Source organism: Taudactylus pleione, unplaced genomic scaffold, assembly GCF_031769625.1.
Source record: "Taudactylus pleione unplaced genomic scaffold, aTauple2 ptg000012l, whole genome shotgun sequence".
NCBI classification, from domain to species: domain Eukaryota; kingdom Metazoa; phylum Chordata; class Amphibia; order Anura; family Myobatrachidae; genus Taudactylus; species Taudactylus pleione.
In genome coordinates, this window is record NW_028284415.1 from 1296752 (window position 1) to 1316856 (window position 20105).

Sequence of the window (20105 nt, forward strand, 5' to 3'; positions counted from 1 at the left end):
GTGTCTACCAGACTGACAGGCATATTTATTACTTATCAGGTTCTAGACCCAATAATGAATTATAATTTCTTATCACAGCTATTCACGGAAATAAGAAATGAATGTTCACCGGGAAAAATCACATTCAAAGGCTCCAGAATAAGCCCGTCCCTGCAATGTGTTAAAAGTGAATGCCATCTACATAGCTTGGCCCTGATAGCTAATGGCATATAATGATGGCATTAGCTTTCAGAAAGCAGGTGTCAGGTGTGCATTTTATACACCACTTAATGGTTATATGGATATTCCCACACTACTCCCACTCTCAAATAACAATTAACTTTTTCTTTATTCTTATATTTAAGATTAAAGACATTTGTGCTTATACAAAGATGCAATCATTTACAGATGCCACCGAACCTACAATATTACAAATCACTGCTAAATTCTCACACTAAACCGTTTGTTCATAAAAAAATAATGATATCACTTTATGCCTGGAATATGTGTCTGCAATACTCCTGTCTCATAAACATGTTATCTTTTTATATTGTGCCACTTTCACGGTTTCAGATAGCCGATAACTGCTGTGACAGCATAGGGACTATTGATGGATTTAATGGCTGCATTGGTCAAGTTATTACAGATCAGCGACAAAGGTTAAAATACACCTGACATTTTTATATAACTAGACTATATGCCACATATTTAAAGTGTACTTGATAATTTTGTAATCCTCTCCCTGGGAGTTCCCAGGGGTAATGCCTTGTGGTATCATGCACGGGAGAAGGGGGGGTTTATAACACCGAAAATTACATTATAACTACTCCACCCCCCACTATGCATTGCCCTCCTAATGGGTTGGGATGTGGGGGATTCACTGTGAATCCAACCCACCCACTTCACTGGGGATTCGGGAGGTTGGTCTACTCTTCCAGAGTTCGGAAATTTCCTGAATGGCCTGGGAGAGTAGGAAAATATGTTCATTAGGCAATCTAGGTTCCCATTAGAGCACAGTATGTGCTGAAGGGCTCAGATTACCCTAACCCATTTTTATGTTTTTTTGGGGGGAGCTCAGACAAATCGAGGGGGTTAGGGGGTCTAAACCATTATGTTCCATAGGGCCCCATGGTATCTTAATCCAGCTCTCCATGACACAAATATAACAGCATGGCTAGAGAATTGTCAATCACTTTATTCATTATATTTATGAACTACAGTATGACAGCATTTTGTTGGCTTCTGAACATGTAGCCGTCTGCAAATTAAACTGTATTAGTGTTTATTTCTATAAAGTCACAAGAGATTTGAAATAGACCTTGGGTGACCTAATGATGACTATCAGGATCCTTCATAGTAAAATGATAGTGTTAGCTTAAGACTTCTTGCAGATCCATGCTGCCATACAAGCCTTGTCAGTAGCATAGGAAGCATGTATGCCAGGGCACAGTTGGGCCACACTCATGGACATTTCAATACGGGAAGGAAGATGGCTCCTGTCACTGAGCCTTTATGCAGGCATGTAACCCATAAATATGCAGGGAACTATGCAGTCTTATAATAAATATATATAATGTAAATGTAACCAATGTTTATTTATAAGATGCCTGTTCAAATATTGGTTTACTATGTAGGTGGTGGGTCCATTTTAGGAATCTTTCTCAGATTGTCTAGGAGAAATATTTCTCTTAGAGGAATTTTTCACTAGAGGCCTTGGCTTCGGGATGTTGAATATATTTAAAGGTAGTAAAATAATAATTTAAATACAGCGCTGTAACTGTGTCAGTTTGCAATATACTGAAACTCTGCATTGTGAGGGGAGGCGAGACTGGCGAATACTCAGTTGCTGAGAATTCAGAGTGTGAGAATCAATTGTGCAGGTTACACACTGAATGCTGCACTCACACCTGAAATGTATTAAATAATCGACTATATAACCCTCCCATTATCTATTTACAGTAAGAAAGCTTCTTCATCCAAATGAGCAGGCTATAGAGATAAAATCCTGAACAAGAGCATATATGAGAAATCTGAGAAGCAGCAGTCTTTGGTGGTCTTGTAAAAAGAACATTCTCTTTCCTCCAAACCCATCTTAACCCCTCCCCTTCATATTCCTTCATTGTTTTAGCAGGAATTCCATCTACGGCCTCTTAGATTTCATCATCTGCATCCATACAAGACTCCCATGGATTCCTGGGCATTCGTGGTAAGGAGATGAGCACCAGAGCAATTCCGCAGATAAAGAGCAGGACGAAAGCTGAGCATGCACAGGCAAAGGACCAGGAGTAATAGTACTCGATCCAGACGGTCTCCTTGCTGTCAATCATCCGGTGCACAGACTGTCTAATGACCTCAGCAGAGATTATCATACACAGTCCTGAAACATACAAGCCACATGTCATTGGTTAGATAGGGGTCCTTGTTCCACGTATCTCTAGACAAGTCATTTTACAAATAGTCTGGAGAGTATATCAATCTGTGTGTGCCAGGGAGCAAATGGAACAAACAGACCTATGCAGAGATGTCAGTATCCATCAGAATATATCAAATTGTACCTGTCCGGGTAAAGAAGGATCTGAGCAATGTTCTATTGATCTCCAGAGGGGTCAGTAATATAATCTGCAGGCTATGTCCATTTGTATCTGTCTGGAGGGCACAAGGATCAGAGCAATGTTCTCTGTTTTTCCAGAGAGGTCAGTAATATAGTGATCTGCAGACTATATCACTATGTATCTGTCAGGAGGTAAATACTGCAGAAAAGATCTGTAGAGGTCAGTAGTAAATAATCTGCAGAACATATTATTACACATATGTCAGGAGAAGATGGAGCACAGCAATATTCTGCAGATCTGTACATGCAGTGACTTATAATCCATAGAATACAACAATCTATCGGGGTTGATGAAAATTATGCAGATCTCTAGAGGTTAGGTAACTAAACACCAAATGAAAAGATTAAAACAGATTCCGTAATCTGAAATGTTTATAATTTGATTAAGTTGTTACAGGTTGGCCTAGTTTCATCATGTTATGCGATGCCAATATAAATAATAATAATATATTAATTTCTGTTGGAACGTGAGGGATGTTGGGGCGGGATGTAGTAATGTGACCGCGGGTCACAATTTCGACTGCAGAATGCCGGCAAAGGATTTGTGATAGGTGTCGAAATACCAACGCTTATCATAATCCCGATGCCAGAATACATGACGACGTGTGCCCGAACGAGGTAAGTCCGGGGTGCCCATCCTGTTAGACGTGGGGGGGAGGGTCAGGTTTAGGGCAGTTAGCGGGGTTAGTGTTAGGTTTTTTTTGGGGGGGGAGGTTAGGGTTAGGCACCCCTAGGGGGAGGGTCAGGCACCCCCCGGGAGGGTTAGGTTTAGGGAGTGGTAGGGGGCGGTTAGGGTTAGGCACCACCCTGGGAGTTTAGGGGTAGGCACCCCTAAGGGAGGGTTAGGGGGGCAGAGGGGAGGGTTAGATCACTTACCTGCCGCTGTCAGGAATACCTGCTGTCGGGCTCACGCTGTCGGAATTTCAATCCCATTCCGTTGGGGACATAATATTTTAGGACTGATCATGTAAAATTGTTCCCTGAGCTGATGGTTTTGTATCCTACCCTGATGCCTTTAGGATTAGATAGGAATGTTGAGGTATTGTTTCCATACAGAGTGTGGTAAACATGATCTTAATACTCACCATACAACCCTTATCTACAGTAGCTTCCAAATGCAGTGGATGACACTGGTCTATTCTGCTCTGATCTATGGAAAAGTTATAATTGAGAGCACCTGGTGCCAAAGCAGATTAATCTGCCTTATACATTGTTCGTATCTAGAATTTTACACCTTTTTTACTATTCAATTGGTGGTGTTTAGATTACCTTTCTCCAACATTAGAAGATTGTTGCAGTCACTTTGCTGGGAACATCTAGTGGCTACTTGTGCACAAGGGACTGGCAAATGGTATAGGAAAGGAAACACTGCCCTTTTTTGAAGACCGGGGAACTTTTTTATTTGGTATCTTAACAGATGTCCCTTTTTACCCGCATAAAAAAAATTTAATAGTAAATTATTTTCAATGTGTAGACATTACTACACACCTGTGTCTGATGCCCTCAGTCGTTTTTCCAATTTAGCTGTTGGTGGAGGCTACTCTAGTCAAAACTGAAGAGCCTCACACATGCTAAATACATTGCAGGGAAAATTGCACAGGCAAGGGGGCAGTTTTACAGCCTGGGCAGATGTCTATTTATGGAAGGTTATTACTTGTCCAGCATTCCAAAAAAGAAAATTGCTGTTGTTACTGAAAGATGTAAGCTTTATATAGGTTGAAGTATTTCAAACACACTGGTATACAGGGCAGGACTGGCCATCTGGCACTTCTGGCAAATGCCACAAGGACTGATGCATGATGGGCCGGGCCGACTCTGCCTCCTGGCACTCTGTTCAGCCAGGATAACTCGCTACACTCCCTACAGTCTCTCTGCTGGGATACATGCTAATAGGCAGGATGAGGGAACGGTACGTGTCAATCTGTAACAGATATAGTATATTTAACCCATTGCAGTTTTGTAGCTTATTAAAGCATTTTTTTCTCAGAATAAATAGTAGATAATTTATAATTTACCTGCAAACACATAGAAGAGTCCAGCTGGTTTCAAGAGATAGTCCAGTTTTTGCTTGAAGGAAAGCAGAGTACACACCGTTCCCATTGTCATGAAGCCAACCCCAATTATGGCAATCGCAGCTGCTGAAATGCTGTACTCTGTTCATACAAAACATAAATTGTGAGCAGGACATTCTCATTGCCTGGCCACAAGGGGGCAGTAATTAAAATACTCATGGCAGCCTAGAGCGCTATAAATGAAAAGCAGAGTCTCTGCACCAGGATGGAAAGAATCAAAACACTGTGACTAAGGGATAAATTTAGCAGTGGGTTTGCAAAACTGCTGGGATTTCTTAATTTCCTGGGGCAATTTTAACATCCAGCTTATTAACTAATGTCAAAACCACACTTTAGAACAAACACTGTACATTTTCCACATTACAAGAATGGAAACCACCAGATTTGCCAAGCTTCTCCTTATGAAACCAATGCGAAATTGCCTTTAAAAAAAAAACAACTTTCAAAATATAAAAATAAAAAGTAAAAATAAAAATCTGTTGGGTACCCCCCTAAATTATAACTAGCACTAGACCTTGAAGCCAAGGCTATATTTGAAAAATCAGGAGGCCAAAGACCGCAGGGACGTTTTAGGACAAGCATTTGGAAACTCAAGGTAAGGTCCAGTTTAAAGGGCCAAAATGACCTTAAGTAAACACTGAGCTTTTGACTAGGAACCCTCCATTCCATCCCTGGCGGATCCCATGAAACCTGCCATACCTGCAGCTTAGTATTTTTTTCCCCTAAGGGCCAGATAACAATGTTGCAGCAACACCAGGCATGAGTGGTCCTGAATTTCAGGCTGCCCCCTAACCTCACTGGGATTCAATAACATCCAACAGATTGAGAGGTATTGGTGTGCTTTGTTTCCTTTCCTGTGAGGCATATTTACTAGTTATCAGGTTTTAGATCTGATAATTAGAATTTTTTACTGCTGTTCGCGGCAATAAGAAATGATAGATTGCCTGGGTGTACTATTAATCACATGCAGGGGCAAGGACTCCGAAAGGAGCCCATCCCTGCCATGTGTAAGAAGAGAAATGATCGCAAAAACCATCATTTCACTTCTCCTTCAGCAGTCAGGGCTATTCTGTGCATGCACGGTCTGCTGTCCACGCATCTGTGGCAGCCATTGCAGAATGTAGCCCGCAAGCTACAGCGGCTAAGCATAAGGTGTTAGCTGCCGGGGCCAAACTCTAGAGTACTTCATATTCCAGAGCTTGGTATATCTGACAGCTTCACAGTCCCCATGAGGGGCTGCGGCTTAAAATTTGCAGGTACCTGTTTTCGGGAGATATGCCGCAAATACTTTTTGATAATATGCCCCTAAGTCTTATATTATTCTTTCTTCAGGAATGTTACAGCCTTGTCTTATACAATGATAGAAATCTTGAAAGGTCCGCAGCTGCAGCAGTATATGGGCAGGAGGATATATGTAATATAAACTTGTCTCCTGGAGATTTTGAAATATAATATTAGTTATGTCAGCGTTCCATGGCCTGTATAAAAAACTCTCCATCTGCAGTCTTATCCATTGACACTTACCTGCTCTTCCAGAATCTCCAGGTGGGAGACTCACAAATTTTCAGAGTGTCCACTGGGCTCCCAGTAGAGTGGCTGGTCCTTCTGCATCCCGCCCACTTCCTATGGGGAGAATAATGCCAGGAATTGCGGGTCCGTGGGAAAGGGGACAGGACCAATAAGATGTGATTGTTTTGATAATTGAGTAATTTTGGTTCTGCCCCCTCTTCATAGATCCATAATTCATGTAATTATGCTGTGAGGGGGTGGGGCCTAATAATAAGGTGTTTAGTCCGGCCCCGCCGCCATCAGCTGCCACCTGCATCTCCTCTCTGGGCTTCTCCTGGAGAGAGGACTACTGAAGTTGGCAAGTACGCTTATCCTTTTATTATCAGTGGTGGAACTTCCAGCAAGCGGTGTGGTAGCTACATTCCCCAAAGGTTCCTTCTGTGCTTTTCTGAGCATGCCCAAAACCCACGCAGGCTGCCATGAAAACTGCATTTTGCATGAATTACATAGGGTTCTAATTATTTTCTGCACTGTGAAATGATGCTGCTTTGCAATTATAAATGATTTTAATTCAAACATAAATAAATGAATAAAACAATACAAAAGCATCATACAAGAGAATATATACTATACCTTTCTGAGTGGTGACTTCTAGGATCTCTGCATTTTCTCCTGATGTGAAGTGTTTGAAATATGAGCAACTAAGGTCTGAAAGAGAAAGAGGAGCGGTCAGTGTGATACGAGGCGGGGGCAGGCTTATCTTCTGATGGCGATGATGTTATCTGATTATGATCTGTGATCCCTATTAAAGGTGTATTAGAGCTTTTAGTCATTGACATTATGAGCAATAGTGACACCAATATGATGTACAAAGGTCCTAAATACTACTGAAAACAACTGACCGCTTAACAAAATGGCAGAATGGAAATTGTATTTTTGCAGATAATAATCTGGATATTGAATCAGCGTCAGGCGAGTACTGTACTGTACAATATATAATACCTCCCAGTATATAGGAGGTGGGAAGAGGGGCCGTCTTTGTGTATCTTTGGTGCGTGCCCACAAAAGGGGAGTGGTCTCACGGCAAGGACCGTAGCCTCACATCACACCCCTGTATCCATCACTCTGGGGGCATACCCAGCTCTCCCCGAGCTGCTGGACTACCCCCAGGCACTTCCCTGCACTGTTTAGATGCCAGATCTATTCAACCGCTGCTCTGCTCTGCAAGACTGCAGGAGATAGTGCTCCCCCAACCTTTCCCCCATAGGACACTGTGGGTGGGACAGTGCCCAAAAAGTGGGACTGTCCCACCCAGAGCGGAACGGTTGGGGGGAATGCTATATAAGCTTCCTATCCATACAGTGTTTTCTTAATGTGTATAAAGACTGAGGTGCGTAGCCCGCAAAGCTATACTTCAGACATGGATCAATGCCACGCCCCCAACATTGCGACTTTCAGGAAAAGTTTTTCCATGTATTCAACATGGACTGGATCAAAACTTTGCTTCAAAAAGAAATGTGTGTTTCAAATGTTTTTTTTTCCATTTTTGTCCTTCTCCCCACCCCCCTGTATTTTGTTTTGGCGCCATGGTCCGGCGGTCACGCTCCCCTACTATATTTCTATGGTGTTTTAACGATGTAATTTATAGAGAGGTGGATTTTTGTGAAGAGGTCAAATAATAATAACAGTAGAGGACTATAACATCTTAATCTTTTGCTTCAAGATAAGAGTTTTTTGTTTTTGTCATCAACTTATACCATTAGGTTTTTGCCTATGATGAGTGTATAACTGTCAACAGTTATTTTATGACTCTTTATCATGAATGGAATTGTAAGTACATACTGTATATGTATTCACTATGTTTTCCCTTTCACTGCACAGATTATTTTCATGGTGTTTCAATAAAATTTTCTTTAAACCCCCCCAAAGACTGAGGTACTGAGCTTATTGAGCTTATTGTGGTTGTGGTCCCTATATATAGCTCTTGACTCTCTTTCTCTCATCAAAAGTTTTAGAATTCCCCATTTGACCAGTTTTTATTCAAATGTAATTCAAGTCCAGTGAATAGCCTGAAAAGGGACAAAGGTAAACTGCTAGGGGTTAAAAATAGAACTTACAGCTTTTCTGCAGCCATGAAAATGAGGGTTGTCTGGGCCATGACTCACTGCCAGTGAACTGCTGACCGATAAATCAAAATCTTTGGTTTGTCACGCATGGTTTTAGTATGCTGTTGAGTAGTTGAAAGGGGGTTCCTCAGTGTGTAAAGCTGGATACACACGTAAAGATTTTCTGTCCAACCATCCAACTAGTTGATTGGTTGGAATGAAGATCTGGTAACGGATGGGAGTAACTGATGATCAGCAATTTGCTCCTAAATGCCAGAAAACAGATGAAAATGGTGTCAGACAAGTTTTGTAAATGTTTGAGCTAAACAATTTGTTCAAACAACAGTTTTTGTCCATTTTCTGGCATTTGGGAGCAAATTGCTGATAGTTATTTACTTTCATACCTTACCAGATATTCATTCCAACCAATCAACTAGTTGGATGGTTGGACAGAAAATCTTTATGTGTGTATGCAGCTTTAAATTTATTTATTAATTCCTGGTATTAAGCACAACATTTTATTTTAATGAGCAAAACTTTTAATAGCAAAACATCCCATGTTTTGGTATTAAAAGCATTGTCCTTGCTAAATTTTGGACTTAAACACCCCAGGAAGCATCTGCTTTTATAAGTCACTGCTTTTTAAATAAACCCCTTTGACACCAACTATCAAACATGGATGAGGAAGAATGTTGGACTGGGGCTATTTTGTTGGATCCTGAGTCGGTAACTTGCACCCTGAACCAAAATGGCTATCACAGCGTTTTGCAACGCCATACAATACCCTTTAGTCTATGCCAAGGGTTCACCCTACAGCAAGATAATGACCAAAAAAGAAGTACATTTGAGGAAAAGAACAAGACCAATAGGCTTCAAATTATGAAATGGCCAGCAAAGTCTCCAGCCATAGGGGGGCACATGTATTATTATGACACTTATCACCTCTTATTGAGGTGAAGCAAGAAGCAATACAGCCAAATCTATTAACATCTTATCCACTGGAGTGAGGGAGAGAAAACTCCATCTGCCATTGATTCCTGCTGATGGTGATGTTCTGCATCTGGATCTTGCCTTCTGGCTGACCATGAAACGCATGCGCAAGATCTCACAAACTTAAGATCTCGTGAACACTTTGCACAGACTGATGCAGCCGCGGATTAGTACACATACTACATAAATAGCAGCCGCAATTCCGGCAATATCAATAGAAATGCGCAGAGACTGTAGAGAAAAGTGATGTTCTCTATGGTACTATACCCGCTTTAATACATTTTTGTGATTGATACCAGTGTCAACTTTTGCTAAATTTAGTGCATTTGACACTTGCCAACCAATAATACATTTATCCCTTATTCCCCATGGAATTGGTTTGGGATGAATTGGAGAAAGGATAAAAGTAAAACAACCTAAAAGTGCAACACATTTGTGGAAACTTCTGTAACAGTGTTGAAAGGACCTTCCCAAACAATAAGTGAATTGCATTGTAGAAAGAACGCCACAAGTGTGTCCAGCAGTTATATCCGCATAAGGTGGCTGCTTTGATGACTAACAACTTGAGATCAAATTTTATTAAACAAAATGATTCTATGATTTATTTTTTAATTTCCAATTATTTATTTTATGCTTTAATCAGTGGCGTAACTAGGGTGGGGCGAGCGGGGTATGTGCCCTGGGCGCCGTGGCAGGCCCAGCAGAGGGGGGCGCCGCCGGCCAGGACATCGTACCCGCACCGCCCCCCCGCCACCATTGCACCAGGTCCCGGACGACTTTATTACTGTGAAGAGCACTGCCTGCTGTTGCTGCTGGGAACTGTAGGGGGAGCTGCAGCAGAAGTGTGCAGCCCCTCCCAGGCAGTGTTGCTATTCAGAGCTGACACCGGAGGCCAGGAGGAATCTCCTTCCCCAGCGCTGTCTCTGCTCCGGACCAGCCACTGCAGCCAGCTAAGTAAGTATTAATATTTTTTTGCTGGTGGGGGTCGGGCTGCCAGTGGGGGGAGGGGTAACTTTCAATTGATGTCAGCCTTGTTTTTACTTGGCTGGCTGCATCTATTCTGTGTGAAAGGTGTGTGTCACTGTGTGTGTGTATCTGTGTCAGTGTGTCAGCATGTGTGTGTGTGTCACTGTGTATATATATATATATATATACACACACACACACAGCCTCTTCCCTGTCCGAACAACACTTCACCCCCACCCCTTATAGGTTTAATGTTTCTCTCCCCCTCACCACCTCCCGTTATAAAATATGTTGCATTAGTTTCTCACCCCACTCCTTAAATAATATATATAATGATTTATAGCACCTACGCTAATGGGTGGTCTGGGTTCTGCTTAGTCCTCCCGGACCCCAACATTCCTAGCTGAGCTCCAGCAGCCAGCCTACTTCTGGCCCGTTATCTTCTTGGGGTCCCAAGGTGGTGCGGCGCTGTCATCATCACCGGAGGAAGGAGGCCAACAGGAACAGCCAGGTGCCGGTGGTCAGTCGTATATTTGTAAGTCGCCCGGCACCTGAAGGCAGTTGGTTGGGCAGAGAAGCTGGGCTGGAGCATCCTCGCTACAGCCCTGCTTATGTGCAGATGCTGAAATTGGCTAAACACTGCCCAAACGGAGCATGTTTGTATGGGACCAGGCAGTGAGAGACAGCCTGTGTCTGTTGCAGCACGGCAGACAACTGAGGGGCCTGGTACAGAGGGAAGGTGTCGGAGCGGACGGCGGGCGATTCCTCACTGTCTGAGTGTACGGGTCCGGGACTCCAGTCCCAGCAGTCCCCCCCGATGGCGACTCTGTCTGTGTGTGTGTCACTGTGTCAGTGTATGTGTCAGTGTGCGTGTCACTGTGTGTCTGTGTCTGTGTCAGTGTGTGTGTATGTGTGTCAGTGTGTCAGCATGTGTGTGTGTGTATCACTGTCAGTGTATGTGTGTCACTGTGTGTCAGCATGTGTGTGTCACTGTGTCAGTGTGTGTGTCAATGTGTGTCAGTGTGTCAGCATGTGTGTGTGTGTCACTGTGTCAGTGTATGTGTGTCACTATCTGTGTCAGCATGTGTGTGTCACTGTGTGTTTGTATCTGTGTCACTGTATGTGTGTATCTGTGTGCAGGGCTGTCATCAGAAAGTGTGGGGCCCAGGACTGATGTAATAGACAGCACCCCCCCCTCCCCAGGGCAAATTTCTGAAAGCAGCCCTAATATGGGGGTGGGTGTGTTGAGGGGCGGTGTCTGAGGAGGGGAAGGGAAACTCCTTAATTGAGCCCGGCAACCGCAGTGTGGTTAATCTTGTATACAGTGTATATATATATATATATATATATATATATATACACACACACACAGCCTCTTCCCTGTCCGAACAACACTTCACCCCCACCCCTTATAGGTTTAATGTTTCTCTCCCCCTCACCCCCTCCCGTTATAAAACATGTTGCATTAGTTTCTCACCCCACTCCTTAAATAATATATATAATGATTTATAGCACCTACGCTAATGGGTGGTCTGGGTTCTGCTTAGTCCTCCCGGACCCCAACATTCCTACTTGGGCAGCTGAGCTCCAGCAGCCAGCCTACTTCTGGCCCGTTGTCTTCTTGGGGTCCCAAGGTGGTACGGCGCTGTCATCATCACCGGAGGAAGGAGGCCAACAGGAACAGCCAGGTGCCGGTGGTCAGTCGTATATTTGTAAGTCGCCCGGCACCTGAAGGCAGGTGGTTGGGCAGAGAAGCTGGGCTGGAGCTTCCTCGCTACAGCCCTGCTTATGTGCAGATGTTCAAATTGGCTAAACACTGCCCAAACGGAGCATGTTTGTATGGGACCAGGCAGTGAGAGACAGCCTGTGTCTGTTGCAGCATGGCAGACAACTGAGGGGCCCGGCACAGAGGGAAGGTGTCGGAGCGGACGGCGGGCCCTTCCTCACTGTCTGAGTGTACGGGCTCGGGACTCCAGTCCCAGCAGTCCCCCCCGATGGCGGCCCTGTCTGTGTGTGTGTGTGTCACTGTGTCAGTGTATGTGTCAGTGTGCGTGTCACTGTGTGTCTGTGTCAGTGTGTATGTGTGTCAGTGTGCGTGTCACTGTGTGTCTGTGTCAGTGTATGTGTGTGTGTGTCACTGTGTGTGTCTGTGTCAGTGTGTGTGTATGTGTGTCTGTGTCAGTGTATGTGTGTGTGTGTCACTGTGTATATGTGTGTCAGTGTGCATGTCACTGTGTGTCTGTGTCAGTGTATGTGTGTGTGTCACTGTGTATCTGTCAGTGTGTGTATGTGTGTCAGTGTGCGTGTCACTGTGTGTCTGTGTCAGTGTGTGTATGTGTGTCAGTATCTGTGTGTATGTGTGTCAGTGTGCGTGTGTATCTATGTCAGTGTGTGTGTATGTGTGTCTGTGTCAGTGTATGTGTGTGTGTGTCACTGTGTATATGTGTGTCAGTGTGCGTGTCACTGTGTGTCTGTGTCAGTGTATGTGTGTGTGTCACTGTGTATCTGTCAGTGTGTGTATGTGTGTCAGTGTGCGTGTCACTGTGTGTCTGTGTCAGTGTGTGTATGTGTGTCAGTATCTGTGTATATGTGTGTCAGTGTGCGTGTCACTCTGTGTCTGTGTCAGTGTATGTGTGTGTGTCACTGTATATCTGTCAGTGTGTGTATGTGTGTCAGTGTGCGTGTCACTGTGTGTCTGTGTCAGTGTGTGTATGTGTGTCAGTATCTGTGTGTATGTGTGTCAGTGTGCGTGTGTATCTGTGTCAGTGTGTGTGTATGTGTGTCTGTGTCAGTGTATGTGTGTGTGTGTCACTGTGTATATGTGTGTCAGTGTGCGTGTCACTGTGTGTCTGTGTCAGTGTATGTGTGTGTGTCACTGTGTATCTGTCAGTGTGTGTATGTGTGTCAGTGTGCGTGTCACTGTGTGTCTGTGTCAGTGTGTGTATGTGTGTCAGTATCTGTGTATATGTGTGTCAGTGTGCGTGTCACTGTGTCTGTGTCAGTGTATGTGTGTGTGTCACTGTGTATCTGTCAGTGTGTGTATGTGTGTCAGTGTGCGTGTCACTGTGTGTCTGTGTCAGTGTGTGTATGTGTGTCAGTATCTGTGTGTACGTGTGTCAGTGTGCGTGTGTATCTGTGTCAGTGTGTGTGTATGTGTGTCAGTGTGCGTGTCACTGTGTGTGTATCTGTATCAGTGTGTGTGTGTATGTGTGTCAGTGTGCGTGTCACTGTGTGTGTATCTGTATCAGTGTGTGTGTGTCTGTGTCATAATGTGTGTCTGTCAGTGTGTATGTGTATCTGTGTCAGTGTGTGTCTGTCAGTGTGTGTATCTGTGATGATGTGCTGAGAGACGACACGGAGGGGATGGATGGTGTGGCTGAGAGATGACAGAGGGAGGAGGTGATGGTGTGGCTGTGAGACGACGCAGGGGTGGAGATGGTGTGCTGAGAGATGACGTAGTGGGGTAGGAGGTGGTGTTGCTGAGAGACTACGCAGGGGGAGGTGATGGCGTGCTGAGAGATGACGCAGGGGGGAGTCGATGGTGTGCTGAGAGATGATGCAGGGAGGGAGGTGATGGTGTGGCTGAGAGACGATGCAGGGAGGGAGGTGATGGTGTGGGACGATGATGGTGTGGGTGATGGTGTGAGACGACACAAGGGGGAGATTGTGTGGCTGGGAGACTCAGGGGGAAGGATGACCTTGTTAATATTCTTACACAAACAGGCATCTTCCAGACGATGTGACCTACAGTACATGAATATTGAATACCGACTGAAGACGCCGTCGTCCCAGGGAGGATACATCTCTTCAGAGGTACCACATTGTGAGAAACCACCGCATAGGTAAGGTGCACATGGAATGGAAAGGAATGTTCCCAGAGTGACTAGAAATGGGTGGTGTGTCATGTCGCCCATTTGGTATGTGGCCACGCCCCTTCGGCATGTGACCACACCCATTTTTTTGACGCGCACCTACGGCGCGCACACTTTTTTGGGGTGTTTATTTGTGTGTGTGAGGCGGGGGGGCGCCATTCTTAAACTTGCCCTGGGCTCCAAAAACCGTAGTTACGCCACTGGCTTTAATTTCACATTACATAGTATATTGAGTATATTTCAATAAAAAATTGAAAAAGGGATTGTCCTAAATCTTTTAATCAGAAGAGTATGTGTATATACACACACACTAGGGTGAAGTTATATGTTACTATTATATGACCTTCTAAGGTATATTATTTCATAATACAGTAGACTGTCTCTTCACAAGTCATGGGCAGATCTGATGCCATGTAATGCACATTAACGTCCTTTGCCTCTACTTGTGGCTTTGTATGTTGTCCCTTATACCAGTCTGTAGCTCTGTACATGGATTGTCCTATGATAATATGTCATAGCATGCCTTTTATTCTGGTAACAATAATGGACTATTATGGGGGGAGTTGTAGAGGTAGTGAGCCGTGATGTTTTGGCATATATCCTCTTGCTGTTCAGTCATGGTTATTTATATCTCCTTCAGCTGTAGGGCTCGTACACACGTGCGTTGAAATAAGGCATTCAGTGCATATTGCTAAAGCCTGCTAAATATCCTTCAAGGCTGATCGTCCAAAAGATAATGTAAGTGATTGGGTCTGTACACATTTTCTCATCTTCTTTGCATTAAATTAGCAGCATACATAAGTGATAAGGAGCCTTCCTATAGTATTATATTAGATATGTAGTTATATTGGCGGCGGATGGAATGCTGGCCACCGATATCCCGCCACCGGAATCCCGCCACCTGGCATAATGCCGATGCCTGATATCCCGAAGGGGATCGGAATCCCGAACGTCCAGACCCAGGTAAGTATGTTAGTTTCCCTGGGGATGGGGGGGGTTAGGTTTAGGCACCCCCGGAGGGAGGGTTAGGGTTAGGCACCACTAGGGAAAGGTTAGGTTAGGGTTAGGTTTAGGGTACGGGAAGGGGGGTTAGGGTTGGGCACCACCGGCGAGGGAGGTTAGGGTTAGGCACCACTAAGGGAGGGTTTGGGGTTGGGGGGGTTAGGGTACTTACCGCCCCTGTCAGGATCATGAACGATCGGGCTTCCAGCGTCTGTATTTGAACCGGCGGCTATTCAGCTGCCGGGATATCATACCCAACCCCAATATTCTACTAAGCATTATGTAATGGTACACTGTCGTACTAAGCATTACGTACATGGGGCTTGATTCATCACGGATTGCAATTGCAACAGCGTATGCAGATCGGCCGATGGTGCGTATCCAGTATTGCAATCGCACTGCGATAATGCACGCAGATACAAAGCCATTGCAGAGTGAGTGACGGGACGTAAGCATTTGGGGGTGGTGACGGGGGAGTGGTTGGAGGATTGAATGCCGTTTCCTGGGCGTGCATAAATTAGCCACTGTGACGTCATTCGCAGCTTGTGTACTCACTGCGTGCGATGAGAGTTGCAATTTCTGAGCAGTCAGACCTGCTGTAATTCTGCGTGAGGGTCCGATGTTACTCGATGTTACCGATGTATACGCAAGATTGCAAGGTCTTACAGATGTGAGAAACAGGTAGTGTGGTAGTGGCGCCTCTATGTTGGCTGAGCAGTTGCAAACATTAGCATTTATTTGCAGCAGAACTCTGTGTGTAATCGCAATAGCGATTCGTAGTGAATTAGGCCCATGGTACACAAGTACTAAGCATTACGTACATAGGGGGTGATTCAGCATAGGAAGGAATTGCAAAGTCATACACAAGCAGCTTTGCAATTCTGTTCTTGCCAATATGCAAATGCAACTGTCTGACACCCCCTCCTGCTTTTACAATACCAGCACTGCGACCGAGGTCGCAGGCTGGGATAACCATCGTGACCATCGGTTGCAATGGTGGACAGCGATGGCCAGCTGAGTAAACCTCACCTTACGCAGGCTGGCTGGCTTGCGAGGCCAGGAAACTGCGTCCGTGGATGCAGATCTTAGCCTTGCCACTCCCTGAAAACGAGAGCGACATGTCCCCGTTTCCGGGAACACCGGCTGTCTACACCCCGGAAATGCCTCTGCCTGTCAATCAGGCAGTCATAGCAGGGGCTGCGTGCAATCAAGCAGGTCCTGTTCTGCACATGCACGATAATCAGGAATCTGAATCGGCCCCATAGTACACTATTGTACCCAGGGGCGGTTCTAGACATTGTGGAGCTCAGGGCGAAAGTTCACAGTTACGCCCCCACCCCCCCCAACAAAAAATTACTTTTTTAGATGGTGTTCCTCTGCGCACGCTGACAGCGCACGTGCTTCCAGAAAGGGTGCGTGTCCTTGCGGAACACCCCCAATTCATCACACTGTGGGGCGTGCCCAGCACTTATGAAGGAGCTGGGCTTCCCCCAAGCTCTCCTCTCTTGGCGAATAATTGCCATGTGCAGTAATGCGCCTTACACAGTAATGCCCTTTATAAACACATTATGCCACATGCAGTAATGCCCTTTATAACACACTATGCCACACACAGTGATGGCCTTTATAACCCATTATGCCACATGCAGTAATGCCCTGTATAACACATTATGCCACACACAGTAATGCCCTTTATAACACATTATGCCACACACAGTAATGCCCTTTATAACACATTTATGCCACACGCTGTAATGCCCTTTATAACACATTATGCCACACGCAGTAATGCCCTGTACAATACATTGTGCCGCACACAGTAATTCCCTTTATAATACAGTATCCCCAATTCAACTTATGCCACACATTAGTCCCTTATTCATGTTATGACACACAGTGGTTTTACACAATGCCCAAATTAGTGTCCTTATACACAATGCCCACAGTAGTAGTGCCCCTAATACAATGCCCACAGTAGTGGTGCCCCTTATAGAATGCTCACAGCAGTGGTGCCCCTTACACAATGGCCCCGGTAGTGGTGCCCCCCATGCAGTGCTCTCATTAGTAGTGCCTGCAGTGGTAATGTCCCCATTGGTAATGCCCACAGTGTTAATGCCCCCATTGGTAAAGTCCTCTATAGTAGTGCCCCATTGGTAATGCCCCCTATAGTAGTACCCTAAGTAGTAATGCCCCTTATAGTAGTGCCCACAGTTGTAATGCCTCCATTAGTACTGCCCCTATAGTAGTGCCTACAGTAGTAATTCCTTCTATAGAAGTGCCTCCAGTAGTAATGCCCCCTATATTAATGCCCCCTTATAGTCGTGCCCCCAGTAGTAATGCCCTATAGCCATGCCCCTATATTAATCCCCCCTATAGCCATAACCCCAGTAGTAATGCCTCTCTATAACCATGCCCCCAGTAGTAATGCCCCCCTATAGCCATGCCTCCAGTAGTAATCCCCCCTATAGCCATAACCCCAGTAGTAATGCCTCTCTATAACCATGCCCCCAGTAGTAATGCCCCCCTATAGCCATGCCTCCAGTAGTAGTAATCCCCCCTATAGCCATGCCCCCAGTAGTAATGCCCCCCTATAGCCATTCCCCCTTAAAGCAATGCCCCCATGCGTCCCTTCTGAAAAAGAAAAACTACAATTGAAATACAAACACAATATTTACCTTAGGCCCCGCTCTGGCGTCCGCTACCGTCCGGTCCGACCGCGGCTCCACCCCGGATCTATTGGAGAGACGTCATGACGTCCCTCCCATAGTGCTCTCTGTTGGAGCCGGAACTCAGGAGTGAGCTCCAGCTTTCGGCTGCTGCTGCAGCAGGGAGGGAGCCGGGTGCCCGCTGATATCAAATATCAGTGGGCGCCCGGCAAATGGAGCCTCCCTGCGGCAGCTAGCGTGGGGGGGACTGGACCTGTTTTTTTTTTTTTTCTTATGGGATTTTTTTTTCTTTCTGGGGACTCAGTAGCGCCCTCTAGGGGCCGGCGCTCCGGGCGACAGCCCTGTTAGCCCACCCCTAGAACCGCCACTGATTGTACCAAGCATTACGTACAGTGCATCCGGAAAGTACTCACAGCGTTTCACTTTTTCCACATTTTGTTATGTTACAGCCTTATTCCAAAATGGAATACATTTATTTTTGTCCTCAAAATTCTACACACAATACCCCATAATGACAATATGTAAAAAGTTTTTTGCAAATTTAGTAAAAAAAAATAACTAAGAAATCACATGTACATAAGTATTCACAACCTTTGCTCAATACTTTGTTGATGCACCTTTGGCAGCAATTACAGCCTCAAGTCTTTTTGAATATGATGCCACAAGCTTGGCACACCTATCTTTGGGCAGTTTCGCCCATTCCTCTTTGCAGCACCTCTCAAGCTCCATCAGGTTGGATGGGAAGCGTTGGTGCACAGCCGTTTTCAGATCTCTCCAGAGATGTTCAATCCGATTCAAGTCTGGGCTCTGGCTTGGCCACTCAAGGACATTCACAGAGTTGTCCTGAAGCCACTCCTTTGATATCTTGGCTGTGTGCTTAGGGTCGTTGTCCTGCTGAAAGATAAACCGTAGTCCCAGTCTGAGCTCAAGAGCGCTCTGGATCAGGTTTTCATCCAGGATGTCTCATTCATCTTGCTGCATTCATCTTTCCCTCTATCCTGACTAGTCTCCCAGTTCCTGCCACTGAAAAACATCCCCACAGCATGATGCTCCCGCCACCATGCTTCACTGTAGGGATGGTATTGGCCTGGTGATGAGCGGTGCCTGGTTTGCTCCAAACATAATGCCTGGCATTCATGCCAAAGAGTTAAATCTTTGTCTCATCAGACCTGAGAGTCCTTCAGGTGCATTTTGGCAAACTCCAGGTGGGCTGCCATTTGCTTTTTACTTAAGAGTGGCTTTCGTCTGGCCACTCTAATATATGGTCCTGATTGGTGGATTGCTGCTGAGATGGTTGTCCTTCTGGAAGGTTTTCCTCTCTCCACAGAGGAATGCTGTAGCTCTGACAGAGTGACCATCGGGTCCTTGGTCACCTCCCTGACTAGGGCCCTTCTCCCCCGAGTGCTCAGTTTATACAGATGGCCAACTCTAAGAAGAGTACTTCTTCCATTGATGGATGATGGAGGCCACTGTGCTCATTGGGACCTTCAAAGCAGCAGATACTTTTCTGTACCCTTCCACAGATTTGTGCCTCGAGACAATCCTGTCTCGGAGGTCTACAGACAATTCCTTGGATTTAATGCTTGGTTTGTGCTCTGACATGCACTGTCAAGTGTGGGACCTTATATTGACAGGTCTATGTCTTTCAAAATGATGTCCAATCAACTGAATTTACCACAGTTGGACTCCAATTAAGCTGTAGGAACATGTCAAGGATGAATAGTGGAAACAGGATGCACCTGAGCTAAAGTTTGAGCTTCATGGCAAAGGCTGTAAATACTTATGTACATGTGATTTCTTAGTTGTTTTTTTTTAATAACTTTGCAAAAATCTCAAAAAAACTTTTTACATGTTGTCATTATCGGGTATTGTGTGTATAATTGAGGACAAAAATGAATTTATTCCATTTTGTAATAAGGCTGTAACATAACAAAATGCAGAAAAAGTGAAATGCTGTGAATACTTTCCGGATGCACTGCACATGGGGCCTGATTCAGCAAGGATCGCAAGTGCAAAAACGCACACACCCGGTCGATTGTTGCCTTCTGCGCATGCATCGCAGTGCGCTTGCACTAACTAGCCACTGCAATCAGGACTGCAGTCACAGTGACTATGCAGACCCATTGCAGAGTGATTGACAGGAAGTACTGCTTGGGGATGGTGACGGGGGGTGGTCGGAGAAACGCAGGCATGTCAATGTGTTTCAACGCCGTTACAGTGGCGTGCATAAATTAGCCACAGTGTCGGCATACGCAGCATGAGCTCTAGCTGCATACAGGAAGTTTTTGGCAATTTCTGGGTGAGGTGTGATCTGCCTTAATTGTGCGTGAGGC

The 20105-nt window shown here is 45.2% G+C and overlaps 1 protein-coding gene across 1 annotated transcript in view; it reads right to left on the minus strand.

Moving 5' to 3' along the window:
* Positions 1 to 1154: 1154 nt before the first annotated feature.
* The window catches only part of CACNG1 (calcium voltage-gated channel auxiliary subunit gamma 1), a 59223-nt gene continuing 40272 nt past the window's right edge, over positions 1155 to 20105 (minus strand). The window contains exons 2-4 of the mRNA XM_088468542.1: positions 6805 to 6879; positions 4606 to 4743; positions 1155 to 2356 (exon numbers count right to left, since the gene is read on the minus strand). Of these exons, the coding sequence (XP_088324668.1) occupies positions 2130 to 2356; positions 4606 to 4743; positions 6805 to 6879 (440 nt within the window). The 3' untranslated portion in view covers positions 1155 to 2129. The remainder of the gene's footprint in view (positions 2357 to 4605; positions 4744 to 6804; positions 6880 to 20105) is intronic.